Source organism: Stegodyphus dumicola, chromosome 4 (assembly GCF_044657685.1).
Source record: "Stegodyphus dumicola isolate Sdum_Otavi_A_Nest chromosome 4, ASM4465768v1".
Classification (NCBI taxonomy): Eukaryota; Metazoa; Arthropoda; class Arachnida; order Araneae; family Eresidae; genus Stegodyphus; species Stegodyphus dumicola.
The window spans coordinates 48,557,843-48,583,788 of NC_140771.1; the positions used below are offsets into that span (position 1 = coordinate 48,557,843).

General features: G+C 34.4%; 1 protein-coding gene across 3 annotated transcripts in view; it reads left to right on the forward strand.

The window, feature by feature from the left end:
* The window catches only part of LOC118188124 (very low-density lipoprotein receptor-like), a 99,248-nt gene that overhangs the window by 29,195 nt on the left and 44,107 nt on the right, over positions 1–25,946 (forward strand). For all 3 annotated transcript variants that reach the window (XR_015040646.1, XM_085814816.1, XM_085814815.1), the window contains exons 3-6: positions 19,204–19,326; positions 19,545–19,670; positions 22,196–22,312; positions 23,748–23,990. Coding sequence is in view for 2 of the 3 variants with exons in the window: in XM_085814816.1 (XP_085670942.1) it covers positions 19,204–19,326; positions 19,545–19,670; positions 22,196–22,312; positions 23,748–23,990 (609 nt within the window). In the remaining variant the exon portion in view is untranslated. The remainder of the gene's footprint in view (positions 1–19,203; positions 19,327–19,544; positions 19,671–22,195; positions 22,313–23,747; positions 23,991–25,946) is intronic.

A 25,946-nucleotide genomic window follows, 5' to 3' on the forward strand; every position in this document is an offset into this window, starting at 1 on the left:
AGGGATATCGAATTTCCTCTTCCCGCCAATTAAATACTAGAATGCAGAAATAAGTCTCAAAAGCATTATGATCCTCTGGAAAACAAGTGTGCGATCACTATTACAGTCACAAACAGAAATGAAATGTAAGGGGTGCTCAGCAGGCTGATGTGTTAAGACGGCTCTGTTTTTCACCACAACTGTGCGATTTTGCTTCAGTAATAAAATCAGCGTAAGAAATAGTTATTACGTATAGGACAGGAAGAAAGGACAGAGTGGTGAGACACCAGAATTCCACCATTGGTTGTACAGGTATCGTCCCAATTATTTAAGAACTACAATTCCGTCCTAAATTTGATGGAAAATGTCGCGAGAGTGACCCACCGTTTTTTTCTTTACCACCAAATTACTCGAGAGGACTTTCCAGTTATTTTAAACTGCTCCCCATGCCTCACAGACACAATAACAATTAAAGCATCCATGCTTCTCTTAGATTCAAATCCTGAGCTAACGCTATATTAATTACTATGCCGAGCAAAGTGATTTTATTAACATCAAAACTTCAAACCCACCAACGCCCGAGTTGTTGTAAAGTCGCTAAACACTTGTGTTTCGGTTTGGGGTTCGAATCCCGGCGAACGGACTAGTTATATCGACGTTTTCGTGGTTTTCCCGACATGTAACGTGTATACGGGCCACTTCCCATAGAAAATCCTTCACGATGGTATCCCTTCCCTTACGCAGATAGTTCTTGAGTGCTTTGTCATCGTGATCAAATAAACCGGATCTCCGGAATTCAAATTCAGTCTCATCGGTACGGTAGCCAGCCTTTCTAATCAATGTACCTACCTTATTGTTAAATGTCCTAACTCCTTCATATTATTAGCAGGTCAGATACTCCTCTTCTTACTGACGAAGGGCTCCATCCCGTCAGCAGTTTTGAACGGCATCTCGGAAGGATTATTCGAAATGGGTCTGAATTCCTGCAACTCACAGATTATTTAATCAGTTGAACTATCCAGTACTTTATGATAGCATAACGAAGCTATGGTACTGTGTTCACTTATTATATACGTATTTGAGCTTCGTCTTGATACCTACTTTCGCGACTTCGTCGCTTTACGCCCCACCGGTATACCTTTGATATTTTGATACTTTTGATATGCCTGTTTCAGCAGGAATTATATCCCGCTATTAAAGGCACCTCATATAACCCCGGATAGGGAAGACATAACATAGAGTGACCTTAAACCACTATACCGGTCAGAGCGACCGTTTTTATATACAGGAACGCTCCCGCCACATGAAGAGAGTAGGAAATTAGTATTCTTCTAAAATACTCGGCTGTCGTATCTCTCACCAAATTTTATCTTTTTCACACCCACTTCAGACTGCTCTTTACTTTCGCTGATAAACTACTTCTAAATATAGTTTTCTGTTTATTTTGTTTTCGTCTGAGTGTTTGAACCTTGATCTCATTGCATGTAAATCTTGTTGCCTGTCGTAAGTGAAACATTTCATCTTTTTTGTCTAGAAAACTGATAATCAGAGAAACAAATCGAACCAAAACGAAATATTTCAGGCTGTAGACGTTCTTGAAATAAGTTTTTTGTGTAATAATAGGCGACTTCCAATGTCGACGGAACTTCCGTTCGGTATAAAATTAAAGCGGTTTTTTTTAGGGAGGGGGAGCAAAGTTTCTGAATAGAATGGAGAGACTGGTTGATCCATTTACCGTGTTATACTGTTGGGTAATGGATTTAACTCTTTTAATTTGACCTAATATATTTCCTTTGGTTTTTAATCTTAGAAGAAATGTAAATTCATTCTGAGGTAAAATTGTTAATTGATGAAGGCAAAGCAGATTTTAGCTCTGTACCTAAGGGAGGACGTTTTCTTTAAAGAGACTTCCTATAAGAAATTGGTTCATGGCTTATGTTACATTTTGGATGCACAATAGAAAACCCACATTTTTTGATATAATTTTTTTTTTTTTTTTTTTTTAAAGTCTTATTTGGATAATCGAATCATTTTAAGAGATTACAGAACTTTAAAAGACTATGGGTAGTTCGTTTAAGGGTTATAAAAAATAAATCATAGTAACCTATCAATTGGTAAGTCAGTTTAAAAAATAATTATTAACTCAGAGAAAAAATTTGGAAAAACATAAAAATGTGGAATCTGAGAAATAAGAATTTTCAGAGTTAATACGATTCTGGAACTTTTGAATATAACTTATCTGAAAGAGTTAATGCATGCCTAACTACTAGTTCAGATTAAAAGAGACGTGTGGAGTTAGAGAAAATGTAGTTTCATTGGCGGCAAAATTTCTTCGTCGTTTTTCGAAGGGAGGTATATTTAGTAATTGGGAAAAAAGGATTAGGAGATCAACAGTGCTGAATATTATAATATACTTTTGAAGAGTATCTATTTATTATTGCTTTTTCTTTCATTTTGCTCTGTGATCTTAAAAAAGTAGTTATAATGGGTTAAAAGACAGTGAAGGCTCTCATTTAAACATACTTACTTGAATTATTCTAACTTAATTAACCGATCTTTTAAAGCAAGTTGAAAATGTCATGAAAAATTTTTAATTCTGTAGTTAAATAACCCGGGTAATTTTTGTCGTTCGTGTGTCAAACTTCTAATTTTATTTTTTCATAAGGAATATAAAACGGAAGTGGGAGAGCGCATTAAAAATTCAGTTATTTGTCAGTTTTTTTTTTTTTTTTTTTTTTTAAAAGCCCAGAAAGGCTGCCGTTCCCGGAACGGCATTTTGCGTCGAATTACTCACTATAAATGGCTGTATAACTTTTTCAAATTGTCGCCATCAAATATTATCGCCGTGTTAGAAAATAATAATAATATTAAATAATCGTATTATATTATAAATAAATAGTATTATAAATATTAACATTACATTAAAAAAACTAAATAATGAAGAATTTATGTGAATTTATGTATGTTTCTTGCATTGTGAAAACACAATGTTACCTAGAACCATCCAATTTTGAATTACCTAGTCCTCCACCTAAACATGGACACCTGGAAGACCGAATTTGAAATCTGTCTTATTGTTCTGTTTCATATTTTGTAAATCTTTAACGAATTTTTGAATTTTTGATTAAAAACTCAACATTTTCAAAGCAAACAATGGCAGCACTTAGGGAATGAAAATTTTTATCTCCTAGTGCGCTAGACTCTATCAGAAATTCTGAAGATATGCTGTTTTTAAATATTTTTAGCCCAGTGAGCCGTTAGTCCAAATGCTTTGGAAGCGTTTGTCTATCTGTAATTGAAAAAACACGATTTTGGAGATTTTATTTATTAGCCTAGAAGGGCTTTTAATTTAGTTTTGTCATTTTGCATTGGTTCACTATAAATGTCTTCACTTTTCAAATTGTTGCCACCAAATATTAGAGCCTCGCATTATATTTAAGAAATTAAATATGAAGAATCTGCATGAATGTATGTACGTTTCTTGCGCTGCGAAAAACAACTGTATCTAGAGACATGAAATTTTCAGTACGTTGTCCTCCACTAGAATTTGGGGATCTGGAAGCCCGAACTTGGAATTTGTTTTATTATCTATTTCATGCTTGTATTTTGTAAAACTTTAACGAATTTTTGATTAACAAACTCAGCAATTTCGAAGCGAGCAATGGCAACTCTGTACGAGGAAAAAGAAAAATATATATCCAGTGTGCGAGACTGCGTATCGGAAATTCTAAAGATATGCTCATTTTAAAATTGTTTTGAGATATTGCTGTTGAATTAAACCCTGTGGTTTAAGTGATAAGAACATATTTAATAAATAAAGGTAACACACAAAACGTCCCCTCCCCCCCCCAAAAAAAAACGCCCTTTTGGGCGTAATATAAAATCTGAAAGTTTTCAGATTTTTTTAATATATTTTTTTTTAATTTCGACGCTTCCAAAACATGAATATTTTCTTTATTTAAAACTCTTCTGTGATTGGAAGTGTATGACTAGGACCAGAGATTGCAAAAATAAAGCCCGGTAAGGGATTGGGTATATATTTATATACATTTCGTTCTGCCAATTGTAATAAAAACGGGAGATTAACAACTAAATGTTACAGCAATCCCACATGCAAAATTTCAACGTTGTACAGCTAATCGTTTTTTAGTTATGCGATATGCATGCATAGTACATACATGCAGACGTCAAGAAAATATCCCGTTTGAATCCACTATAAATCCATTTTATCGTTTGGGGGGAAAAAACAGTCCTTTATTCTGTCCATGCATACAGACGTCCAAAAAAAAAAAAAAAAAAAAAAAGTAGTACCTGAAATCTTTCACTGTTACAGTGCTTACTTATCTTTCACTGTTACAGTACTTATTAAAAGAAAAAAATCCTGCTTAAAAATAATTTTTATTTCTTTACTTAAAAGGAAATAAAAGTAGATAGAAGTACACAAGGTCATATAATTGATAATAGGTAGATTTGTAACAAGACAATAAAACGGAACTTTTGAGTATCTTTCCGATTGTGTTTGATGTTGAGTTTAGCAACTGTGTTGTATTTTTGTCATTGTTGTATCATCGTCTTTCCAGTCTCGCCGTTTGCCTGTCATGCCTTTAGAAGACTGTATTGTAATATAAATTTTGCAGAATATTGACTTTCATTTAAATTAAATCTCAACCTGAAGCCAATAAAACATACGTGAAAGAACCACTGTTTGAGTCTGATTGCGGTTTTACTTTCGCTGGCAATATATTTTTAACATGTATTGTGACACATAAAACAGTTAGTTCTGTATATTGAAAAGAAGAGAACAGGAGCTCAAATTTTCGTAGATCAGCATAGCAAAGTAGCTTAAGCTATGACTATTAAAAGTGGAAGAATGGACAGGAGTTGAACATCATTGAGAAGTAAAATAATTTTCGAAAGAATTTTGATTTTCTTTTCAAACTTGCTTGGAAACTTTGAAATATAAGACTGCGCTGAGCGTGGGGCAAAAATCATTCTGTGTAATACAAAATTAACGATATCAATGATAAAATAATTTCTAAATTATAAGTTTCTCTTTGAATATGTTATTTAACATGATGCCAAATGAACCTGATTGGATGTTTGGAATTCTTCCTTTCTCCCGAGTATACAGAAGCTCTTCGCACATTTTTAGAAGATTTTGCTTTGCTATGGGGGGGGAATCGTCCACTTGGAAACTTTTTTTTAACTGCGACTATGTTTTTTGAAAGTATAAGTTATCGTCTGCTACATGATAGTTTTGTTTTCTTGCAAAATGGCGCGCGATGTAAAAATCTTATAAAAAGGAGGAAAACCACTCAATTCGATGATTTTAGCTAGTTTATTGTTGTTTTAAGAGTTTGTTTAGAAAACTGCTCTTGTTGACTGTAGCGAATTCGCGGATTAGCTTTCTTTAGCTGTTTTGAATTAAGTTCTCTTGAACGTTTGAGTAGTTAAAAGATAACTACTGTGAGATATTGTAATATTGCTCGAATATCTGAGAAAATTTAAGCATTTTGGTTTAATTTTTTTATAATAATAAATTTTCTTCATAAGATCTGTAATGTTAAAAGAAAATCCGCCAAGTCAAAGGACAGTTGCAAAATCACTAAAATGCTCGACGTCACCAATAAAAAAATGGCCGATGCTTATTTGAATCTTGAAAAGGCAAAATAACATAATGAGCATCGTCTTTCTCCAAGACATATTGCAAAACGCGCTGCAGACTGGAAAAATGTTGTCACAATAGATGAATCTTGGGTGTATTTAAATGGCAAAAAAAAAAAAAAAAAAAAAAAAAAAAAAAAAAAAAAAAAAAGAGAGAGAGAGAGATCTATTTATAATCATCAAAGAGGAGAAAAAAAATCTTAAAACCTGGTTCAAAGAATTTAAGGAAAGTTTTTCTTAGGGATTTATCATTATTGTTGGTTTTTCAGATAACGGCAAATTAAAAATAAAGAGAGTGGAGACAAAAGTTAATGTCAACTCCACATTTTATCGGGAACATATTTTATGCCCAGTTTTCAAATATGAAATCAGGGGCGTAGCTAGAGGGGGGCAAGGGGGTATCTGTCCCAGGGCGCAGAATCCAAGGGGCGCCAAACTGACGTTACGACATTTTAGAATTAAATGTTTTCCATCCTTGGCAAGCTAATAGGGGGCGCGAAATCTTCAGTTGTCCCTGGCCGCTGAAAACCCTAGCTACGACTCTGTATGAAATACCTTCTCTTTACCACCAGTGCCATCAACTGCATCAAAACAGGGCAAGTAGCCACACATCAGAATCCACAGTTAATTTTGCTGGAGAAAATGGAACAAGAAATTGGTATCAATGTAATCCTCGGTATCCCTACTGAATCTCCTGATGGATCCTTCCATGGATTTTTAAAAAGCGGATTGTCCAGACGTTGACCTACAACTCTCATTGGACTTTGGAAAGTTGTTCAAGAGAAATGAGATAAAATACCTCTTCCGATACTGCAGAAGTCTTTGTCTTGGAAATGGGGTGTAGAAAGATACAGAACATTTAAAATAAAGAAAAAAAAATTACGTGAAATATTTCTGTAAATACAATGAGAATCTCTAAAAAATGCGCGAACAGCCTCTGTATACAGTAAGCTGCAATCGCATTCATTGTACGTGACTTCAATACATAATTTCATTGCCTGATGCTGAGGTTAAGAATAATGATGTTTCCTGCTGAATTTTAACTGCTGCTTGTGTTATCAGTTCTGTTATCCTGCTGATCTGTGTGAGGCGATTCAAGTGATAGCGCGCAGCTCACGATGTAGAGAAAGGCACCAATTTATTGCCTTGTGCAAATATACTAAACCAGACTGTCTGTTGGATTTCTGTGCTAATGGAGTTCATTATTTGAGAACATTATAAGTCAGTGAAATGATATTAGATTATTTTGAACTGAATGCAGTAGTAGTATCACTTGTCATTCATTTGTGGCCTTGCAATGTGTCCATTCAGCTGACATATTTTAAGGCGAAAGAACTTTTGAAGCGAAAAATATAGTTAAATCATGTATCTTTTGAGCAATGCAGAACTATAACAGTGTCTTGAATGTTTCTGATAATCAGTGGAGGTTATTAGGACTTGCAAAAAAGGTTTATTTTGACTTGACATGTTTCAATCACTATGCTTGACTTCTAGATATATTTAAATATTGCTTAAATTGGCTAGCAATGAATGCAATAAGAATTCTCTAAAATCATGTTTGAGAAAAGCTTGTTGGTTATGCATAAAGGTTTAAATAATTTTTTTATATTGTTTTAACTCTTTCGCATCGAGAGACGACCAAATCTGTTTTCAACAAACATCGAAAACGCCCGTGTGTACGAATTTGTCTTGGAATAGTTTTCCTTTCCCCCTTGCTGCTCTTGGAGGTTTTTCTGCGGTTTCTTCCATTGTGTGCAGTTTCACCTAAGGGCCGGATTGCACCTGCGAACGTCAATAGCTTTCCGTAATTCTCCTTTATTTGCTTCAAAAGAATGATTGACATGTCTTTTAACAACTCGCGAAACCAATGAGCCATACACTAACGTGGAGGGGAAAGAACTAGGTAGAAAATAAACGAGGCGTTGGGGCGGTTTGCCGTTGCCTGAATGAACGGGCGTTACGGGCGACTTCGATGCGAAAGAGTTAATCTATGGTACTGTAATTATTGTGTATTGTTCATAATGGGATATTTGTATCCACATTTATGGGAATAAAGAATGAAAAAAAAAATCACTTATGTTTATCTGAGTGTTGTGATTATTGCTATGACCCTGAGCCTGCAAAACGGATCGCCGAGAAACAAAATATTACCAGTTTTAAATACTGAGTAAGCAAAACGCCGAATTTCGGTAAAAACTAAGTTTTTAGTTTGCTCACGGTTTGCACCTGTAACTCTTATTCAAATACAACTGCAAAATGTAAAGCAAAGACATATATATTGTTACGGATTTGTATTTAATTAGTTAATATTAGTAGAATTATAATTAAAATTGTTTTATTTATCCGTGCAGTGCAGCACGTGACGAATAATTAAGAAAAGTTAAGCCGGAAAATTAAAAATACAAGAGAACGTGCATTTAATATGTAATAAATAAATCTCTTTTTGATTTCGAGAAAATACCAGAAAATTCTCGCGCATATAAAAAGCTTATATAAGCGGCATGAAAACCTCTCAATTCGTTAGTTAGTTGTTGTTTAAAGAGTTTGTTTAGAAACTGCTCTTGTTGACGATAGCGAATTCGCGTATTAGCTTTCTCTAGCTGTTTTGAATTAAATTTTGTTGATCGTTTGAGTTAAAAGATAACTACGGTGAGATATTGTAATACTGTACGAATATCTGAGGAAATTTAATCATTTTGTTTTATTTATTGTGATAATAATAAATTTTGTTCATTTTTTTCAATATCGAATTTGTGCATTCAATTCATAACAAACCCTTACGCACGCAACAATTTTTGGTGTCAGGAGTGGGGTTTGAATGCCAGTAACTAGCGTTGAAAGAAAGAATAACAACCCAGAATCCGTGTCTTCAGAGAGTATTACATCGGAGTTATTGCAGAATGCGCAATTAAACGATGAAGAGAGCAATGCTGCCGATCATGTCATTAAAGGTCTTCAAGATGTTTTCTCCTGTTCGTCTTCTGACGTGGATCGAACCAGTTTGACGCGACATAGAATCGATGCCGGCAATCATCCACCAATCAAGCAACACCCAAGACGTCTACCGATTGCTAAACAGGAAGAGGTACGAACACTTTTGAAGGATATGGAAGAAGGCGATGTCATTGAGCCTTCAGCAAATCCATGGTAATTCCCATCGTCCTCGTCAGAAAGAAAGACGGTTCAACAAGATTTTGCGTTGACTATCGCCGATTGAATGAGGTTACGAAGAAAGTCAGTTACCCTCTTCCTAGAATTGAAGACATTCTGGACACTCTTTCTGGAAGCAAGTGGTTCTCAGCACTTCCTTTAAAGAGTGGGTATTGGCAGGTAGAAATACAACCTGATGACCGAGAGAAAAGACAATTTATTACGGGACAAGGCCTTGGGCAGTTCAAGGTGATGCCGTTTGGACTCTGCAATGCGCCAGCTATATTCGAACGCCTAATGGAGACTGTTTTGAAAGGTCTTTCCTGCGAGACCTGCCTGATATACCTGGATGATATCCTCATCGACGGAAAGACTTTTGAAGAACATTTAGAAAATCTGCGAAAGGTGCTTCAGAAACTGAAACAAGCCAATTTAAAGTTGAGTCCCGTTAAATGCAAATTATTTAGGCAGGAAGTGACTTACCTCGGACTTGTCATCTCTGCAGAAGGTGTATGCACGGATCCTGAAAAGGGGTCAGCCGTTAAATCCTGGAAACGTCCCGAAAATGTCCATTCATCTGAGAAGCTTCCTAGGGCTTTGCACCTACTATAGGAGATTCGTGAAGGACTTTTCTACCATCGCAAGACCCCTTCACAAGCTGACAGAGAGCAAGCAAAAATTCTTGTAGACAAAAGAATGCGAGGATGCATTTAACAAAGAAAGCTTTAACATCTGTTCCAATTCTGATGTATCCTCAGCTCGACAGACCGTTTATTCTCGACACTGACGCGAGCAATGAAAGTGTTGGTGCTGATTTGTCCCAAGAAATAGACGGCCAAGAATGTGTAGTGGCATACTGGAGCAAGTGCCTGTCTAAACCGGAGTGGAATTACTGTGTCACCAGGAAAGAGTTGCTCGCCGTAGAACATTTCCATCATTATCTACTCTGCAGAAAATTCCTGCTCCGCACAGATCATGCATCATTGGCCTGGCTTTTGAATTTCAAGAATCCTGGGGGGTCAAATAGCCAGGTGGATACAGAGTCTCCAGGAATATGACATCGCTATCCGTCATCGGAAGGGATCATCACATGGAAACGCCGATACACTGTCTAGAAGACCTTGCCTAGAAAGCTGCCGATATTGTTCCAGGGTCGAAGCGAAATACGAGCTGCTGACTCCGTTCGCACGACAAATTACAACATAAACATCGGCTGATCGAGACCCATGGAGTGATCATAAAGTCAGGAAAGACCAGCAGGAAGACAGTGACATTAAACCCATAATTGATTTATTGGAGTCATCAAACAGAAAAACCTACATGGCAGAACATTTCTATCTATAGTCTTACAACATAACAATACTGGGCGCTCTGGTATTCACTTCACATTCGAAACTGAATTTTTATATGAGACATTCTTATACCGGAAATTCAAATCGGATGATGGGAAGACTTTCCGATGGCAACTAATATTTCCAAGATCTCGGATTCCTGATATCCTTAAAGAACTACATAACAGACCTACAGGAGGTCACTTAGGAAGAATGAAGACCTTGCAGAGAGTTCGTTAGCGCTTTTACTGGAATAATGCAAAGGATGACGTGCAAAAGTGGTGCCGATCTTGCAATGCCTGTGCAGGTCGGAAAGGACTGAGGAAACGCAGCCGAGGCAAGCTGCAACGTTACAACATAGGTGCGCCTTTTGAACGTATCGCCTTTGACATCTTGGGACCTCTGCCACAAACTGCTGATGGCAACAAATACATACTCGTGGATTACTTGATTGTCATTGATTGCTTCACCAAGTGGCCTGAAGCGTATCCTATTCCTGATCAAGAGGCTGTCGCAGTAGCTGAGGTGATGATACAGCACTGGACTTCCAGGTTCGGAGTGCCTCTTCAGTTTCATTCTGATCAGGGAAGGAATTTTACCTCAGCAGTAATCAAAGAACTGTGCAAACTACTCGGCATTTACAAAACCCAAACGACCCCATTATATCCCCAGTCGGACGTCATGGTAGAGAGGTTCAATCGAACCATCCTTAATAACCTCTCATTAGTGGTTTCCAGAAACCAACAAGAGTGGGACAAGAAATTGCCAATGTTTTTACTGGCTTACCGCAGTGCTCTCCACGAGACTACCGGCTATTTTCTCATAACAGATGCTCTTCGGTCGTGACTTTCGTCTGCCTTATGAACTCTTGTTTGGTCGCCCTTCCGATGCGCCTTCATCGCCTGAGGAATATATTCAAAATCTCCAGGCCCGGTTTGAAGTAATGCACAATTTTGCACGAGACAAGTAAACTTAGCGACGGAAAAGATGAAGACCCGATACGACACAAGAGCTTCTGGATATCAATTTCACGAAGGAGACAAGGTCTGATTGCGGAATTCGACTCGACGGAAAGGATTCTGTCCGAAATTACAGGCTGAATGACGTCGTGGTTCGGATCCGTGTCTTCGAACTTTAAACCTAAAGTCGTTCATTACGACAGGTTAGCTCATTACTATGGCCACAGTAAGTAGCATAAATGATTGTAAATAGTGTAAGATCGTGGTCCTTTTTGTTTCTAAATATGTATTTGATTTGACTTGCATTTAGTATTTGATATGTATTTAGCATTTTTATTTGATTTGTTTTAGTTATTGCATTTATTGTTTATGTTGTTTGATATTGTAATGTAATGTTTATTACTGCATTTATGCCTTACTTGTAAGTTTGGCTTCCTGTGCGGTCCTTGGGGAAGAGGGTAGTGTTACGGATTTGTTATTTAATTAGTTAATGTTAGTAGAATTATAAATAAAATTGTTTTATTTATCCGTGCAGTGCAGCGCGTGACGAATATTGAAGAAAGCTAAGTCGGAAAATTAAAAATACAAGAGCACGTGCATTTAATATGTAATAAATAAATATCTCTTTTTGATTTCGAGAAAATACCAGAAAATTCTCGTGCATTTAAAAAGTTTATATAAGCGGCATGGATACCTCTCAATTCGTTAGTTGTTGTTTTAAGAGTTTGTTTAGAAAATTAATTCGCGGATTTAATTTAATTCGCGGATTAGCTTTCTCTAGCTGTTTAGAATTAAGTTCTCTTGGACGTTTGAGTAGTTAAAAGATAACTACTATGAGATATTGTAATATTGCTCGAATATCTTAGAAAATTTAAGCATTTTGGTTTAATTTTTTTATAATAATAAATTTTGTTCATTTTTCATCAAACTTGTGCATTCAATTTGTAACGAAGCCGTACGCACGCAACAATATATATAGTAGGCAGGCGGTATCACAATAGTCAGAATACAAAATAGTAGTTAAACGAATTTAATGCTTAGTTAAATTTAGTACTGAAGGCTATGCAAGGAAAGAAAAATTTAACGTGATTGCATAATTCATGATGGATAGGAACAAAGTATTTCGATTGTGAATATTAGCAAAGAAAATGCAGTCAAGTTTCCTGTCCTACTATTCTAGGAAGACATATAATAAAATGCGTTTGTAATTTGTGTGTAATTTTTCCATGTGGACATCTATCTATTTTCACTTAAAAAAACATCAGAGAATTGAACAAACTCGGCATCGCGCACTGCATTGCTTTTGTCCATGTACACATCGATCTATTTTCACTTGAAACAAAACATCAGAGAATTGCACAAACTTGGCATTGCGCACTACATTGGCTTTGCCCATGTACATATCGATCTATTTTCACTTAAGAAAATCAGAGAATTTCACAAACTCTATTTCGCGCACAACCAAAGAATTTCACAAACTCTACATCGCGCACAACCTCGGCATTGCGCACTGCATTAGCTTTGCCCATGTACATATCGATCTATTTTCACTTAACATCAGAGAATTGCACAACCTCAGCTTTTTCAATCTTCTAGGATTGAGCCAAAAAGAAATACAAAATATTAAAAATAAGCAACTTTAAAACGAAGCATACAAGAAAAAGTTTTTCACTTACCCTTTTCAGGAAAAATGTAAAGTCTTTTTGACTCAGGGGGAAACTCGTTTGGACTCCCCCAATCTTTAAATAAATTTACTAACGTTTTATACGCCGTTTCCGTAATATATGCAGAAAAATGTCAAAAACCCACAGGGGGGAAAAACACTCGATTAAAAAAAGAACCACCACATAAGAACATTCAAACCGCAACAGAAATAACTGTTCAAAATTAACAAGTAAAAAATAAATAAATAAATAAATAAAAAAAAAAAAAAAAAAATTCAGATTTTACATGACGCCGAAAGGGGCGTTTTTTAAACTTTTTGTGTGTTACCTTTCTTTATCAAATATCATGCTTTTTACACTTAAACCATAAAATTCAGTTCAACAGCAATATCGCAAAATAATTTTAAAATGAGCATAGCTTTAAATTTCCGATACACAATTTTGCACTCTGCACAAAAAAATGTACCCCCCCCCGTACTGTGTTGCTGTTGCTCGCTTTGAAATCTTTGAGTTTGTTAATCAAAAATTCGTTCAAGTTTTACAAAATATGAATCAGATAATAAAAAAAATTCCAAATTCCAAGTTTGGGCTTCCAAATGCTCATATTAGGTTGGAAACGTACGTTATTTAAAATTTGATGGCTCTAGATACCGTTGTTTTATCACAAAGCGAGAAACATTTATGCAGGTTTTTCATATAACACAAGGCGATACATTTAGTGGCAACAGAATAACAAGACAGCTTCAAAACATCGGGTTAGCCATATTGACGCATTTATTGCCCATCGAAAAACGATCGCCAAGCAGGCTAAACCTCATTTCAACCCTGAAATGGAATCCCTGTTTATTAAGCAACGTGCCTTGATTCTTTGTAGAGGGCGAGGAGATGGGCAAACCCTAAGGCAAAAAGAAATCTTGCGTAGAAACTTCGCGATAATAATAAATGAAGCAATTAAAGTGTACGAGTCGAAAAAGCAGCTTTCGAAACAAGTTGTGAATGGAATATGATGGAAATTTCGGCGGAAGTAAAAACCAAATAGAAAGAGAGGGTAACCTTCGCAAGTGCTAGTAGACCTCATAGCGCCTCAGCCTAAGCAATTAAGAGTCATTCTTTTTGTACGGCTTTTCTGATTTTGTATCAGTGTGTCTCCCCCCTTCTTAAAATGCTGTAAAAGGAAATAACAGAATTGAATCAAAGAGTTTAGACAAGTTCAGGACGCAAATTGATCAAAAATTTTTTTCATAATGAAGAAATATTACATATTTTAAATGTTGTAAAAAGACATTTTCGTGAAAGGAAAAACCCGTTGATTGTTTTTTAAAAGGCTTAGTCTGCGCATTGAAGTACCGTCGACGGTAGTTAACACAAAATTTTAAGGCCCTCCAGCGGCAGTAAAGTCGCCGAACACTGGTAGTTTGACCTAGAGTCGACTCTAGATGAACGGGTTGGCAGCATGGGTGTTTTCATGGTTTTCCCCATGTATAAAGAAGATTCCTAAGGGAACATGCCTTCGTGGAGGGTTTTCTAGATATTCGTCTCTTTAAGCAGATAGCCCTTGCGTGCTTAACTCGTAATCAAATAAACTAAACCTAACTACAAAAATTTAATGCTGTAGATAGATGTCTTGGTTCAGATTTAAAGTGTGTGATCACATTTATATGTGAAAGTATGACACTTGTGGATGAATAAGAAGCAACTCCTGGTCTGAATCACTGTCCAGTAAAAGTGGGGGTTTCTGGATAAGCTGGTGAAACTAGATTAGGAAAATGTAGTTAATTTTAATTATTTCTCTACATTTGTGGTCTCGCGCGTCTTTCTGCGTGAAAGAATTGTGTAATAGTAAATTTCTTTGTGTTTATTTAACTACAATCAATTTATGTATTAACTATTATTATATTTTTAAATGTTTAAAAAACAGACATTCGCCTTAGGTATAGAGTTCTTTGAGATAATAAAGGATCTAGTCCTGTATTCTTCCCATTTTTTCTGCTCCGACAGTGCTGCATTTCTCCATTCCCCCATTTTCATCTTTTGGAGTGTTTCCAGTTTTTACGCGATCCCCGCTCTCCTTTATATGAGTTATATTTCCACTTAACCTCCTGATTGCAGATGATTGTCGAGATAGAAGCAATCTTAGTCTTTCCGTAGTCTTATTTAAGCATATAATGCTATTTTTATTTGAAATTAACCATTCATATATTCATATATTACTAGTTTTCTAGAAGAAGAAGAAAAAAAAAAAAAAAAAAGACGACCCGTCGACGGTCTAAATCATTCATGAGAAATTTCTAGTTGAAGTTTGTTACAGGAAGCTGTATTTTTGAATCATAACACGATTTTTTTAAAGCAAAACTGCCTCTTTTTATTGACTGCGCAGATCAGATTCATAAGCAAGTTCTTAAATGAGAACAAAATTATATAGATAAATCTCCATTTGGCAACCATGAATGTACAGATATGCGAACGTTATTTTGAAATCATCCTCATGCAGTATGAAAATTAAGTATGAAATGTTCTATTTTCATAGCTACATGTGCTATTCTTTGCATTTTAGGTGCTAATGTAGTCGTATTCTTAGTCTAATCAAATTCAACCAGACTTGAATGCATATTTCAGCGGTACTTTCCTTTGTGTATGTGTGAGTATATAGTTATATACGATAAAAACTTTTACGCTATACTACACTTAAATGAAATTAAAGTGTGTTTCAGTGATCTAGAATCTGTTTCATTCACTATCATTTTGTCTGTAGGGCAGGTTAAATAATTTTGACCATAATTGATTCGCGTATTTAATAATTTCATATCCTTATTGTATTGTCATACCTGAGTAATAAAGAAAAAATGCTGAATTATCCACTCAGTCCTTTTTTTTTTAAACACTATTTTTCTGCTCGTATATTCTTGCGCAGTAATTCATTTCTCGAGTTCGGGAAAAAATTTAACCTAGAAATACCCTTGCCGTGCAGTGCCAAAGACTTCGTGGCGACAGACCCATTTAAAACCTACCTGGCAGAAGGCCCCCCAGCGCATATGGAATCGGAAGGGCACACCTCCAGTTCACCAATTGGTCGGGAAACTCGCCTGATGATGACGAAAGCTCCCGCGTTCTGACGTATTGCTTCTGACTCGTTCCGCTTTTCCCCAGCTTCCTTTGGTTGCCACATCCTTTTAATCATTTCGAATATTATGACTTTTTTTTAAATCCTCCGATTATTAATTTCTGTGAAGCTTCAGTTTGTAACGCCGTCTAAAAAAGAACAGAGAATTTAAAAATTGGAGTATGATACACAAATAATAAAGATTATGTAGTTAGTAATTATGGTCTGTGGATTGATTGTCAAAGAGATGATTTAAAAGCAGTTTGGCCATAGGTATTCGCGGATATATGTAAATCTCTGAACTGCGATTTCGCAGTTCGTTTTGAGATGAATTCTTCAAATTCCTGCGTGATTAAAACGTGTGTGCTGTCATATTTGTTTAAACAAATAAATAAATGTTAAAATTCCAGCGGAGCGTGTTGATTGGATAGGTGTTTTATTTTTGCATCGTATCTAATATTAGTCATTCCAAGCCTTTTTTTTTTTTTTTTTTCATTGTAAAGGTCTTATGGAAGGTAATTAGCGTATAGAAGATGGTTATGCTTATGGAAGAGCTAAGAAAGCTTATAGAAAATAGTTTGAGTCTGATAAGTCTGATTTCCATTTGGGATCTCATTGCAATTAAAAAGCTGTAGATTGTTTTTTTAAACTTTTTTTTAATTAATATTTTGTTCTAACTATGAGACATGAGAGCATAATTCAATAAGGTGCTCAATTAAAAAAAAAAGCATAATTTGTGATTATACAAAATTTTCCTATTACAAAATATGAATGTGAATAAAAGTATCTTACAAGGATGTGTTAAAAGATTTCGCCCTTTTGTTTGCATAACCGTATTGCCATAAACTTCATGCTGTCGAATGATAGAACTATTGAAAATTATCGGAAATATATTTATCATAGTTTACTTTTAAATGTATTTATCATAGAATGCTAACTTTTTAAGGGCCGATCCAACTATTTTATGATTTGAGCGTATAGCAAAAGTATTACTTAAGTACATTTAACATAGATAAGAACTAAAGTTAGTCTACTAGTTTTATAATTTTTTAGTGATTTTATGAATTTTGGGCCAGATTATTGAAAACAGTTTTTGGATGTAAAGCTCGTACACCAGCGGAAGTTTGAGCCCTAGAAACGCACGTGAGCTTTAACTCGTCATTCTTGAAATTTGAACGATATCTTGCTTAGGCTTTTATTTTATAAAATGCATAGTTTCTCAGTTTTATCTCGAAAAGATGGAGTGCTTTAGCAATGAATTTCGCGCGTGTCTTAGGCTCAGTATTCTGCAAGAGCTACCGACTGGTAGTCAACAGTGCTTTTTTACACTGCGTAATATTTCGTGGCAGGTTATTATTTGCTAGAAATATTATCCCTTTTTTTGGTAATGGTAGAGAGATTTTTAATAGTTGTCGTTTTTAATTTCTTTAGAACTCAACATATGTATGGTACGTGATGATCAACATATGTTGATCAAAAATTAGAGGTCTCTTGTTTTTAAAACAAATTTCATGTATTTAACTTTTCCGATTGAAGTTAAAGAACTCCCAGCTGCGATTTATTTGGCTATTTGCCAACTAAAGTTTATTTTTGCTTTTCACCGGCATTGGCATAATGCCTATGGGTACGACCGACTAAACGGAGACGCCGGCGACAACTTAAAACGAATAGTTTTCTTTCTCTTAAAAGTTTTGGCATGGTAAATTAGTATTGTGACATTTCCGAGATGTGTATACAGACCTTTCCGATGTCGAATGATGCGGAGGCAGTGCCTGATTTACGCATAAGTCGCACAAGCTGTAGTTTAGGGCCCCCACTTTCTTGTGGCCACCTTAAAAAATTGCACTTTATCACGTATTAAGAAAAAAAAAAAAAAAAAAAAAAAAAAAAAGTCTAATATCCATCATAAAGGGCCCCATATCTCAAATAGCTTAGGATCGCGTCATATCTAAATACGGTCCTTGTATGGAGGGACGCTGAAACAAAACTGAGATCTCTTTTCATTAATTGGAAAGATTTAAATATTAGAACTGCACATTTTATATGAAGAGAAAATGTGGTAAATTGTTCTGTTTAAAATGTAACACAGACAGTTAACTAAAATCTACTTTACATTAATAACCTGAAAATATAAGTCATATTCAAAATTATGTTTTCAGAAAAAGAAAGTTCCTTAAGAAACTAACAGTGCATACAGTACGTACTCTTTAAGGGGATGTGGAATCTAGGAACTAAGAGTTAAATTAAAATTGATGTTTTATTTGTGGGGGGGGGGGAGTGTTAGAGGCCCAAGAATGCATTTTTATATCAAAGACAAGCACGTTACATCAGCAGCGTATGTTAATTGTTATTAATAAGTCTCAATAAAATCTTATTGATAAGATTTTCTAAATTCCTAATTATCCCGGCAAATTATTGAAGTAGAAATTTAAAATAATCAAAGTTATATTTACTTCAAAGTTTTTAATAAGTGTAATGATTATATAATGCCAAGACAGGGCAATAAAACTATTTGTTACTTTCTGATTATTTGCACCTCTACCAGAACGTTGTGAACTTTGATACTGATTTTGGAGAGCATTCCCCAACTTGTTGCTGACTAATTTTTCACCAAGCTAATGTTTGAAAAGCAACAAACAGCACATTTTCAAAATGTGCTCCGCTAAGAACTATACAGTAGCAATCAATGAAATTAAAAAAGCAAAAAAAAAAAAAAAAAAAAAAAAAAAAAAAAAAAAAAAAAAACATTGTTATTGAAGCACTTAAAACCTTTTTCAAGAAGTCCTTAATTTTTTTCAGTGTTGTTCTCTCCATGTATGCAGCAGTTTGTTTTTTCTTAAAAATCTTCAGAGAATTGCATAATTTTGGCATCTATATTAAGCATTGGGCATCAGCTGAAAAGACATACACTTAGATGCATACCTGATGTGTTGCCTCATAAACACTTTATGGCCACATGGTGTGTTGCCATATAACTGTTTTTTCAACATACTGCTTTGCCTCATGAATACATTTTGTGACTTTTTGGCAAGGGATAATTTGTGATTTGGATAATTAGTGAGTACCAAATATTTATATACCTTATGGAAAGTGCAGTTTTTCATATATACTATTCAACTACAAAATGTGTTAATTTTTATTATAATATACTCTGTGTTTCCATATGTCTGCTGTGGATAAAACATATTAAAGACCATTTATTTAACTCTATCAAAGAGGATATATATTTTATATGATGCACATGTAAATTCTTTGCATATATGCAGATGTTAATTTACTTTGTTAATATAAAATAGTTCTATAATTATCTAATATGTAACAGAATTGCTGAAGTAATGAGTCTTGTTTCATTGCAGAAGCAAGAACATGTTCAGACACAGAGTTTGTCTGCAATAGTGGTAAATGCATTCCAAGCCGGTGGCAGTGTGACAGAGAAAATGATTGCCTTGATAATTCTGATGAAGATCCTGAAGTGTGCAGTTAGTATTTTTTACAATTTATGTAAATTTGATTTATTTTATAATAATTATCTGCATATTTTAAGACTTGATGCGTTTTTCCCAGAAACATTAATGAAAAGAGAATTATATAGTAAAAATCCCTTATATCTGTATTAAATTATTCTGGATTACATTTAATTTTTAGACAAAAGAAACATCATGTATCTTTTCAAATGAACTTTTATTTTTCTATCTAGAAAATAAAACTTGTCAGACAGGCCAGTTTGCTTGCATTTCACCTGCTGGTGTGTGTATCCCAATTTCATGGCACTGTGATGGACAGGATGATTGCACTGACGGATCTGATGAAAAAGGAGATTGCCGTAAGTATGAAATTATGCATATTGAAATAAATACTAGTGTATTATAAGACATAGTTGATTTTTATGAGTGTGTTATTGATTGGAATAAAATGTCTTTTCTTCTTGTCTCTATGTCGGAAAGTTTCTGGTCTTATAAATGTATTGATACTAGTCTGTATTATTAACTAATGAAGAATCTGTTGTGTATGTGTCTACCTTCCTCACACCGCAGAAAAATGACAGCACCTAGAGTCACTAAATTTTGAACATACAATCTTCCATGTGAACCTTGAAGCAGGAATTAAATTTTTTATTTATTCCATGTTTTGTGTAAATTTAATGAATTCTTGATTAAGCTGTTCATGACCAGCGTCCCATATACGCGATGCAACGATTCCACTCCTACCAACCCAGTGTCCCGTATACACGAAGCAATGATTCTACTCCTACCAGCCCAGCGCCGCGTATATGTAACTTTAAAACAGAATGATTGATTTAAAATTTTAAAAGCCAGTAGGATGGAGCTAAATGGTAACTGTTTTCGCATGTGTTTATTCATATGGCATTTGACCTTCATATACTGGCACTAGTTTCTCTTTTGTGCTTCTAGTTTTGATAGATTTATTGGTATAAACAAACTGGGAATCAGGGCTGTTTATAAGTGCGCCTGTGAATTAAAGGGGCATAGGCATTTTTGTTTATTTTGTTAGGACTCCCACCCCCTTTTTTTTTTTTTTTTTTTGTTCTGTTTTCACTTTGTTTTTTGCTTTTTTTATTATTAGAATGTGGGTAAATGCATCCACCTCCTTGTTTCCGTTTATGTTATTTACTTTTTTTGTTAGGAAAGTGCATTCAGCTGACTATAGCAAGTGTGTAACGTCCCCGAGCATCTGTGATGGAAAAACTCAAGACTAGTTGCCCTTTTTTCCATTTATTTTGAAATTTAACACAAGCTTTCTTCTTACTCGTTCACATTTATTAGAAAAGAGCCAGTGTTTTTGCTTCTCTAACTCAATTTAATAAGTCATTATATATAATGCCTTGAATGATCATTATATATAATGACCCAGGCATTATATATTTACTTTACGTATATATTGACGTGATCAGTAACAGATATCCTGCCAATGATTATATGTCTTTCCTGGACAATGTCTTTCCTTGATCAGTTTCCAGTCACCGTGGCGGATGCTGGTTTTCGATTTAGAAAAACAGGAAGTTTTCTAATATAAACAAGATGTTACACTGGGTTTGAGGATGAAGTATTTCTGGGTGTCTTTTGAAGAAGTTTTGGGACATGTGTTGGGGTTATATTCAGTTTCCTTCCGTTAGCCAAGTCTAAAAGACCCTATTTAAAAACTTTAAAATTTTTTCCAAAATCACCAGGCACTCCACCTTTCCATCGAACTGGAAGACATTTTCCGAAAATTTGCGTTAACAAAAAAGGTGATAAAGGTAGGAGAAGATGCGTTGTGTGCATTAAAACCAAGGAAAAACGAAAGCAAACAATGTATTTTAAGTGCAAAATTATACAATGTGGGACAGTGTGTCGGTCCTTGTTTTGAATTATTTCACACACAGCAGAATTTTTAAATTAGAATTTAATTACCCACAGGTAATTCTTGTTTAGTTTTTTTTTTTTTTTTTTTTTTTTTTTTTTAAATTTCGTATTTGTGATTTTTTTCCCATGTTTATAGTATTTATTTCTGTGTGTATAGTTATGATTTTAGTATTTTGATGTTTAATTTATTTCTATTAATGTGATATTCTTTATATTAATACACATTAAAAACAAGTACATTATATACGCAGCTTCAAAAATTGAAGTCATAATATCACAAAATGCTGATTTTATGTTTTTTTTTTTTTTTTGTAAAATTAGGCTTAACTGCTGAAAATGTGTGGGCCTGCGACAGCAATTCATTTCAGCGGGTCCGGTCCTGTGATTGCGCTTCGTTCTCCATGCGCTGGTCCTTAAGGAATTAATAAAGTTGGCAGTTTCAAATTTAATAAAAGAACAGTGATTTTAAAAAAAAATGTTTTGTTCTGCCCATTATAAAATATTTTTAATTTTTATGTTCATGTAAGGTTGTTACTATTTGGCAAAGCTTTAAGATACTTAATTTTTCTTTGAAATTTAATACTGTAATTGATTAAAAGAACTGTCTGGACTTATTTATATATATATATATATAATTTCTTTTTTGTAAGAACTATAGGTGGCTGGGCATGCAAATGAACTAGTTAGTTACATAAATAGCTGAATGGTATCAAAAGTGATATCAGTTAAATTCATTTCACATCCTGAGAAATAACAAATACTTAAATTCACAAAACAAAACATCCTGTCATAGTACAATTTAGGGATTGAAAATGATAAAATTAATATAGTAAAAAATCACTTAAGCAATCAACTGTGTGAAAAGATTGTGTCGATCACTTAAGGAGTCATCAGTGTGGAAAGATTATTTAGATGTGCTGTTGTATGCAGCAGTCTTTGTGTTTCATGATGTAAATTGTATTTATAAAATATTTTATACTTCCAGATCAGATAACATGTTCAGATGAAGAGTTCACCTGTAACAATAACAAGTGCATCACCAAGCGTTGGCTTTGTGATCAGGACAATGACTGTGGAGATAACAGTGATGAACTGAACTGTGGTATGTATGTACTTTTGTATATGTAATATTGTATGAGTGTCATAGTAAAATTCTGTGAACTAAGAGTAACTTAAAATTAGGATATAAGGAAATTTTCTAGCTTGTTTCTTCAATAAATTATCATAAAAGATACCAAATGTTTGATAAATGGAAGCAAGGATTTTGTGTTAAATGACATTGCAGTAAATATGAGAAAAATTCGGCTACAAGCATAGGTGACATAGGCAGCTGCCTCTAGGATGTGGATTTTTGGATGACACCAGCTACATTGTTCTCGCAAGCAACAAAATATATTTAGCTTTCAGTTATTTGTACTTGGTTGTTTTTCTAGTGACTATTTTGGCAAACAAAAGCTGTCACGAATAACAGATAAACATTATGTCACAACACAAGCATAAGTTTTGGTTTTATATAATCTTGAGGAGTTCTTGGTAAGCCAGTTTTGTTTTTGTGAAGAAGAGTATAAATTAACTGTGTTTTTCTTGTGCATTTTGAGAACATGGTTAAGATTTAGGACCTGCTTTCTACAGAATGGCAAACATTAGACTCTTTTTGAATTTAAGGGATCATGCCATTATATTCAAGACATCAAAATGCACATGTTCAAAACATCAAAAGACTCTGCATTCGGCAAAATTGTACGTTAAAGAACAGAGTGCGCAGATTCATATTTAAGTGAATTTATGAGGTATGTGATGCTGAGCTTATAAATAAGGGGGACTACTTGATAACTATTTTAGATACATTAAGATTTTTAAACATTAGAGATTTTTTAACTAAGCTGTTATTTATTTATGTTCTTTTTTAAGCTGTATTAGTAATTTGTATATGTGATTCGTATAACTAAGCAGTTATCTGTGCATTCAAAATACTGCCAGAACAATTGGTGTATATTAGGTGGGTGTCAAATTTCATAGTTGTTAAGAAAATGTGTTAGTATGAAATTATTACTATAGTTCATTTAAGGGTGCCAACTATACTGAGTACCTAGGGTACTGAAAATGTTAGAGCTGGACCTGGACAAGAATACTCTGTAACTAAAATAAAACTTCTGGATTCTTCTGTTATTACATCTGGCTGGTACTTGATTATCTCTGAAGATGGAGAGTTCTGAATTAAAATAAGGAAATTTCATCATAAATGCATGCTTTTTTTACTAGAATAGTAATTATTTGCCATTCAAAATTGATGCATTTTAAATATTGTATTACAAACTGCTCAAACTACTTTTTTATATTTTATTACTGCGTAAATTGAACCAGAAGAAAATTTTGCAATCATATCAAAAATTATTGATCTATTGAAAGATGTGTTAGCTTATATATTTAATGTTTGTTTTAAATTTAACCAAATGAAATAAAAATTATTGTTTAAATTCATATTGTGTCAAAATAAAATAAATGTAGATATGATTGATATTTTTTGAATTTTCTAGCAAATGTCACTTGTTCGTCTTCTGAATTTGTCTGCGCAAATGGAAAATGCATTCCAGAAAAATGGCGATGTGATGGTGCTGTTGATTGCTCTGATGAATCAGATGAGAAAAACTGTCCAACACCTATGGCACCTGTATGCAACAATAGAGAGTTCATGTGTGCAAATAAAAAAGATTGCATTCATGTCACTTGGCAGTGTGATGGAGATCCTGACTGCCCTGATGGTTCTGATGAGCAGAACTGTAAGTTTGAATGTATATTAATCGTACTGTTTATTGACTCTCAGTTTGGAAACTTAAAATACACTGACTACCAATAAGTATTTGGGCACCTATGCAAATGACGATATCTGCGGTCCTAAGGTACGTCACGGACTCCACCGGAATATATCGTGTAGGAAACAGCATCGGCTTTAGTCGCATGCAAGATGCCTCGCAGTTCGGAGCTCTCTGATTTCAAGAAAGGTATAATTATCGGGTATCGCAAATGTGGCCGATCCTTAAGGGACATATCTAGCGTTCTGAAGTACTCAAAATCGACAATGGCCAATGTGATTAAGAAGTGGAAGGTGAGCGGTGATTGTCGGAATGTGCCCCGAGTCGGCAGACCAACGAAACTGGGAGATAGAGACCAACGAGTGCTGTCCAGAGAAATTCGGAAGTTGTGGCAGTTTTATGGGTTGCACCCCTGTTACTTTCAGGACGACAATGCCAGTTGTCATGTTTCGACGTTAACCAAGGCTTGGTATGGTGCCAATGGAGTTCATCGAATGGACTGGCCTGCCCAGAGTCCAGACCTGAAACCTATCGAGAACCTCTGGGACGAGTTGCATCACCGAATTCAGGGGTGCACTACCCGTGCAAAATCGGTGAAGGAATTTCTATGTCTTCTCCAAGCCGAGTGGAAGAAAATACCACTAGCTGTCATACAAAGACTTGTCGAAAGTATGTCCCGGAGGGTCCACGCTGTGATTACCTCTCTCAGAGGCTCTACCAACTATTGATTTTGAATAAAGTTAGTTTTTCTTTTCTAACACAGGTGTCCAAATACTTATTGGTAGTCAGTGTATAAGTAATTTAAATAGATGCATGATGAAAATCATGAAGGTATAGCTGCCTACTCTCATGGTATATCACCGAGATTCTACTCTTTTTTTTTTTTTTTTTTTTTTTAAATAGTCTTTACTGAAGGAAATGTTTCCTAGAAATAGTGAAATTTTTTTAATTAATGAAACTTAAATTAGGCAAATTTCATTCCCCTCTTGTAATTTTCAGCATAATTTTTCTGATGAAATTTTCATTTGTCATAATCTACTGTAGATATCTGTAAAACTGTTTAAGATTCCATCCTTCTGTTTAATTAGTTAATAAATGTATTTAATTTTGTCTTTCGTCTATAATAATACATTACTAATAGTTTAAAAAGCTTTCCATAATTACTCAGGATTTTTTCATTATAAACGGGAGTATTACATAATAAAATTATCCAAAAAATGAAATTTAGAATATCTTATTAAATATTAATGTATTAAGAATATTTTGTTAAATATTATATATATAATTATATAATAAGAAGATATAATTAATATAATAAGTTTGGGATTCTTTTGAAACAATATCCCTGTGCAATTCAGAATCCTCTGAGAAACTCCTGAATTTTGCATGAGAACACTCCTTATCAAGAGACCCAAATACATTTTTTCTTGATGTAAAGAATGATATCATGTAAGCAATAATATTCCAATAAATCTTCTCATATAGGCTTCAGATGCAATAAATTCTGGGCCCTTTTTTGTTTTTTTGCTGAGCGTATATATTTGTCTGTTCAACGAGAAGAGAGTAAATGTCTAAACCAAAAAGAACGTCTTAAAGACGGCGATTCTTTGGTTAAATATTTTCAGCAAAAATACCCGGTCGAAAGTTTTGCTTAAAGTATGAGATTAATTATTATAAACAAAATTATTGTTGAAGGCAAATTTTTTTTACAGAAATAATCTTCATAATATTCCCTACACAAAATCATCTGCTTCGTATAAAATATTTTAGGTAGTTATATTTATATACGCATTTATTTTGACCATTGCGTGCCTCAATGCAATACCAGCGGCTGATGGGTTAATGGAAAGAGAGCTAGAAGCAAAAGTTTGGTGTTATCTAATATAGAACCTGTTAAGAGCATTTCTCGAAATTTTGAGTTCA